General features: G+C 34.1%; 1 protein-coding gene across 4 annotated transcripts in view; it reads right to left on the bottom strand.

The window, feature by feature from the left end:
• Positions 1-4,337: 4,337 nt before the first annotated feature.
• Positions 4,338-6,900, bottom strand: part of LOC117115218 (serine/threonine-protein kinase ULK4-like) — a gene marked incomplete at its 3' end in the record, with an annotated part of 111,104 nt that continues 108,541 nt past the window's right edge. For all 4 annotated transcript variants that reach the window (XM_033258926.1, XM_033258942.1, XM_033258934.1 and 1 more), the window contains 1 exon segment: positions 4,338-4,520. In XM_033258926.1, the coding sequence (XP_033114817.1) occupies positions 4,338-4,520 (183 nt within the window).

The raw sequence follows: 6,900 nt of genomic DNA, 5'->3' as shown, positions 1-6,900 counted from the left end.
GGGGGGGGGGGGGAGGTACGTAATAATTGAAAATATGAACTACAAAATATGTTCCTTAACAACTAATTTACAAAGAAATATAATACCGAATCAGAAAGCAAAAAAACCAAAACACTGGTCATGCTGTACCAATCAAGTTGCAGAATTCAAAAAAGGCGGCAACTCAAGCAGAGAAGAATAGATGAATATCATACCACTCTTTTAAGTTGATTTTTCCCAATAAAAGAAAAAAATAAAATAAAATAATTTTAATATTTTCTATGATTTGGATTTGTAGTTATTTATCACGTGACCATTTCGATAAAAATATAAAAGAGCAATGAGACTCCGTGGCCTATGCAACTGATAATAGAGGATAACGGAATGCTGCTATCTTGTGATGAGAGAAAATTGATGCATATCCCGATAATCTTACATAAACAATTTGTGTTTTGTTTATCAACATTCCTACTCTAGATTGTTATAATAATCATGAGCATGCCATATGAAGCAAATGCTACACGAAACCATCAAAAGATCATTCAAAATTGATTTACAGCATTCAATTTGTAGTTTTATTCAATTTGTAGGAATACAAATGTTGTCACATTCTCCTTCTATTAAATCTGTCAAGAAACCCCCGAAGGTATAAGTTGAGTTTTAAAAACTTTTTAAAAATTGTATTCACTTGTCAATAACTTGAAAGGGATCTTTGGAATGTTGACAAGAGAGAGTGTAGGCCTATACAGCTCCATATTAAAAAAAAACTAGCATTTGAATTAAAGACAATAAACCTTTGTCCGCTAAGCCCCGCCCCTTGGATATTGTTGCTAAGGTCCGATAAAACGATCGACAGTGTGTTCAAATACACGCAAACACGTGCGTTTGTCGGACAACACGTGTTTGTTTTGCGTCTTCCTGGCCGTGTTCTGATTGGTCATTTGTTAAGTTTGATTGAAACTCCGGAAAGGTCCATTCTTCATGGGGTAGAGGAAGCGCAAACAAGTTTATAAGTTTATCAATTACAATAACAAGGGAGTGGGAGAGTTTGGTAAAGGCTGCTCCCTATGGGCGAAAAATCCCATGTTGCCCCACAGGTACAAACGACCCAAAATCCTGAATATTCAGGTTCAGATGTTTTGGAGTCAAAACATATTTTTGAATGAGGATCCCAAAATATTGTAGAACCCTTTTTGTGGGACACTCCTAATTGGACACTTTTTCAGCCACAAAAATATCTTTCAACGCGACAATCAACCCCTAGTGAACTTTTTTCAGCCACGAACATATTTTTAATGCGACAACCAACATCTATTAAGTGGACACCCCTATTAAAGGGGTACTTTTTCAGCAATGAAATGAAGGAAAGTATGTTTTATCACCAACCCATTAAGGGGACACTTTTTAGGTCCTGGTGTCTCCTTAATAGGGGTTCTATGTACTTTTTAAGCTATAGATGATTGATATTTTAAATATGGACTTTTTGCCCTGTGGTTTTAATTCTTTTATCAACCAGAATACATGCGGTGAGTGATGGTTGGCACGAACGTTAGAAATTAAATAAAAATGCCAACCATTTGACCCAGATTTCAAAATGTCACAGTATACTTTGCCAAATTTTTGTTGGCTTCATTACCATGCCAGAGGACAGGGGCAGTTGGCATACAATTGGGGGAGGGGGAGGGGTGGTGCAGGAAAAGAGCGTTTGTGGGGAGCTAAAGCGTAGCACATAAATATTGAGTTTCATCAGAACTTTAATAGTCTTTGATCCAAATATTTTGGGGTGGTTTTGGTATATGACAGGGGTTTAATCAAAATGTGGTTACAGTCCTACAGCTGCTTTCATATGCTGCATTTGAATCCAAACTGATATTTGGACCGCATTTTCAATGCGCTGAGCGAAGCATCACTATTCTTATCTCGATCTCGATTTTCTAATCAGTTTGGTAGGCTTTTCGATCCCAAAATTTGGTGTAAAAGCACCTTGATGGTATCTGGTTTCACTAAAGGGATAACTACACCAGAGGTCCCAAGTCTCCTGGATATCGGGGCGGCCTCCCGCACTTCCGCAAGCAAGCAAGATTGCCCTGGCTATAAGATATAATAGAATAGACAGTATTCTCTTTCATGCATTTTATACTTCAACAACAAATAAATACAAGATAAACTAATTCAGTGTTCTTAGCATTTTTAATAGTCTCTTGACAATAACCACTCACATTTAGGTAGATTCAAGATGTACAGATTCTAATCTAATACTCACATACATTTTGGAATGTTATCACAAACAATATAAGTTTCAATGACAGGCACTTAAAGTGTAGAAAACAGCAAAATCAAGCAAACACTATTGATAATGGAATGTAGGTTAACAATAAGTTAAGAATATGAAAAATATTATAAAATAAATCAGAGTAAACTTTACACATGGTACATAAAAGAAATAAAAACATGAATTTTATATCTATCAATAGAAATATAATTCCAAGGTAAAAATTATTTCTGAACGTATGGTATTTTCATTATGGATATTGCCATAGAGCTGTCTCTTATACACATCTAGATGTGTATAAGAGACAGGTTTAGTACAGTACCGTAAATGCTCGAATAAGCGGCGCTGCACTTTCAAAATTTTTGGAGGTTTCAGTGCAGCGCTTATTTGAGAGCAGCGTTTATTCTAGAGTAAATTAGGCAGTTTACATACAGGTAATCCACAAAAGGCAGCATGCTGGGCTCCGGCACTTTCCACCAGAATAAGCCTGTGGTTCCACTACCGAAGGGGAATGGGAATTGGTTACATGCCTCCAGAACATTTTTTCACCCTCCTTCCCCCTTTGCCAAATGCACATTATGTTACATGATTACCATCCTCATTATGATTAATATTATTTGTACTTTCCTTCAATAGTCAAAGGTCAATGACACTCTTAAAAAGAGTGAGGAAGCACAGAAAAACATTGATGACAACATAAATTCATATGTTACTAATGTAAGTTTCATGAAATTTTCTTTTTTCATCATCAATTCCCATTGATGCCAACTGTCTCTATTTGTCACTCGTGTTCCTGTATGAGCCCCTATGTCACTTTAAATTGCTCAAGTAATCAATCATTCAATCAATCAATTAGTTAATTAAATTAGCCAATTAGTCCCCTGTTATTTTTTTCTTCGTAATATTTCAGTTACTACAATTTTCAATGTTAGGTTTCAAAGTTTGCAAATCACATGATGTAATCCACGTGTGTTCCTTAGATACATAACTCAATGAAAAAGACGATGAGACGTAAATGACTTGGTAGACTTAGAACACAAATTTTATTCAAAACATGAATATTTCAACCCGTCCCCTGCCTTAACCGCTCGGCCATTCAACTCCTTAGGTGGTTCAGAGCTATCATACATTTAGAACTTCAATCTCGTAGAAGTGTGCAGTATTAAAGCTGAACGGCTTGTATTCAGATACTTTATGAATGTCATCTCGTTTTGTGGATTTCTGAAAAGTATTGCACCAGGTGTGATCGGAAGTCTTTGATCATTTCTTGACACGAACCACCTCAATTTGATCCAGTCATCCTACCATTCCATACTTTCTTTCATTCACTTCTTTCGTTCGATTGTGGCAAAATGCCAGTCACAGGACAAAAAAATGTGGCCTCTCATAGGCAGATGATGTTCAATTGACTTACATATGCCAAGCTTTACCAATGTGAATAAAAGCTGTACAAGACTATGATTGTGATTTTGACCACGGCATCCGTCAAAGTAAATCCTGATCTTTTTTACACCGACAGATAATTTGTGTGTAAAATAGTGGTATAGTCATAAAATAACTTCACTGGCGCCTCATTCGCTGTCATCTCCGGATACCTGTACATGATCAATGACTTTGATTTGCTGCTGTGGATGCAAAAGTCATAAAGCCATAACTGACGCATATAGAATATTTCACCGACGCGGAAGTGTGGAAAGGGGATGTTCTGTAGGAAATATGTCTACTTCCTCATCATATTCGGCAAGTTTGGAGTCCTCCTTCAATTTATCATAGAATGCCTTAGCCTTCCATTTATGGAGCTCCATCTCGGTCTTTAGTCCTCTCATTGTTGTTTCATTTTTCTCAAGACTTATCTTCACCTTCAATTCAGTAAATTTGCCACAAACATCGGTCTTTGTCTCGCAAAACCATAATTGAAATGTTCTTTAGAGCAATTGTAATAAGGCTGATGCCTGATGTCACATTCTACCGGCTCTGGATGCTTTCAACTTTTTTTAACTTCAACATAAACCTCTGGAAACTCCTTCTCTAAAAACTGTACAGTACATAAAATGTCAAACTAAAAAAAAGGTAAATATTTTCTTACCATCCTTTTAACAAATCTTAGAAGGATCTTTTGCTTCTTAACATCCACATGGCGTAGGGCTGCTGCAATGTTATCCATATTCTTGACGGACATGGCATCTTGATACTCACCACCGTACAGCTGAGCCAAAAGTGATAGGCAGTTACAAACCAATACTTGGCTATCATTCTCACACAGGCAAATCTTTGATAGAGAAGAAAATTAGAAAAATATTGGTTATGTTTTGTGTTCAGCCAAGCATATGCAGCATCGGCCCAAACTGTAGATTAGCTGTAGTTGCACTCGTCATAATGACAACTTGGTGGTGTTGCTCAGTGACAACTTGGTATTAAATGGTTTTGTGATGTCAGTGACATAGTGCTGTATAGTAACTTGTAATGTATATAAACCCTCAAAAAGGTACACAAGACGAGCTGCTAAGAATTAAACTAGTGCTGCCAACTGAGGTACGATATGCAGCATTCTGTTTTCATGTATCAGATAGATAAATACACTGAAGGCCTTGGAACTTATAGGCGAGCAGATTATGGCCAAAAAGTCCTCTAAAAATCGTCGAGGTGGCAATGGAAGTACTACCGGCTAATTTTGATATTTTCTGAAAATATAGGTCTTGAGAAGTTTAGAACTCAAAATTACCCAAAATCCCTTTGGGGGAACACCTCCAAATTACGCATTCAAAATGGCCGCCATTTTTCCGCTTTAAATTATAGTTTTAGCTAACTTATATAAAAAATAACATCACTCGAATAATCATCATCAACAATTGGTGAAACTTACTCAAAATATTCTTTAATTATCGAAAATGAATCTTGCGTTAAGAAAAACTACAATTTCAATCACCATAGCAACCGTTGCTATGCAAATTTAAATTTCCTATTTTATTCATGAAATTTAAGTATACCGGAAGATTGAAGTTTATTAAATTCTTTATTTTCATAGGTTTTATGAATATGTTAAATATCTGAATTATCTATTATTATCGTAGAATAGGATTATGTAAAAAAATGCTGAAACTTTAATATAATTGCATAGCAACACTCTTTTTATCGTCCATAGCAACGAAGCAAAATCAGCAGAATTGCTGTACATTTGTCATTGACCAAGCAAAAATCATGAGATACAATATATTTATATAATAAACATCTCTTATTGAACAAAGTTAACACATTGATGTATAAAATACAAGGTCATCACCATAGCAACTGTTGCTATGCAAATTTGAATTTCTTATTTTTTCATAAAATAATTATATAATGAAGACCTAAAGTATAGTAATAAATTAGTATAGGATGTATGAAAAAATGTTTAATAAATATCCTAAGATAACACAATTTAGTATGAAAGCAAGGTCATCACCATAGCAACTGTTGCTAATTGAAATATCCTATTTTTTTTGTAAATAATTAAAATGAAAACCTGAAATTTATTAATATAATTAAAGGTTTCGTGAGAGATGTTCAGTAAATATTAATATTGTAAGATAACATAAATGAAAGATAACATTTTAATGTGAATACAATATATATACTTATCGCCATAGCAATGAATAAAAATCACTAGAATTGCTGTTTATTTGGCTTTACATTTTTTTAAATAACACATGGTCTTAGGTAATCATATAGCAACCATTGCTAGCAAACTTAATGAAAACTTGTAAGTTTAATTAAAAATATTTATTAAATGTTTATTAATATTTATTTCATTTTATCAGACCAACAGTGAATCATTACCACTAAAATATATAAAACTTAAATACCATAGGAGAACATTAATAATCAATTTCAAATATAATTTCATATATTGCATCACAATATGGTTTTAAATTTCCATATAAAATAATTTTGGAATTTTATGCAGTGGTTTGTAGAACAAAACGTCATTACCATAACAACCATTTCTACGCACACTTTAATTAATATCATAAGATAAAATTCAGTTATAATACAACTCAAAATAATTCCACAATCATTTATGATTAAACAAATTATGAAACAGTGGTGTAGAAAAATACAGTGTCCTCACTATGGTAACAATCACTATATAGACTGAGACTAAACATTAGTTTAGGGACTTAAGATTTGATCAACATATCTTCCCATTTTTCTTTCATTTTGCATCAAGCCATCTGTTTTAAATTTATATGAAGCATTGTACAATGGTTTTCTTTCTTGACTTAAAATATCTTCATACATTCTGATAACATACTGTATATTTTATAATATACATGCATATCTTCCCAAATTTCTCTTATTTTGTTCACATCTTGTTGGAAACTCTACTTTGATACCTATGTCTTAATTATGTCCTCTTTTTAGTTTTTCAATTTCATGTCATGTCTTTTAATTCATAAACATCATAGCCCATTCCACCATCAGATTCTTCCTCTAATTAAATCGTATTAAATCTGTCACCTGCCACTACTGTAGCAACTCTAAATATTCAAATGATGGGATTGGATTGGATTTATTCGGTGTAAAGGATAGCCCACGAAAGTCTAGAAGAAGGCTTATTTCCAGTGGGGTCCTTCTGGTGGCAGGGCCGTCGGAACCGCGAAAAAAAAAAA

The sequence above is a fragment of the Anneissia japonica genome, unplaced genomic scaffold (genome assembly GCF_011630105.1).
Source record: "Anneissia japonica isolate Jap-2015-1 unplaced genomic scaffold, ASM1163010v1 scaffold199_len4679917_cov187, whole genome shotgun sequence".
Lineage (NCBI taxonomy): Eukaryota > Metazoa > Echinodermata > Crinoidea > Comatulida > Comatulidae > Anneissia > Anneissia japonica.
Note: the sequence above shows the minus strand (reverse complement) of the source record. Positions and strands in the feature narration are given on the sequence as shown.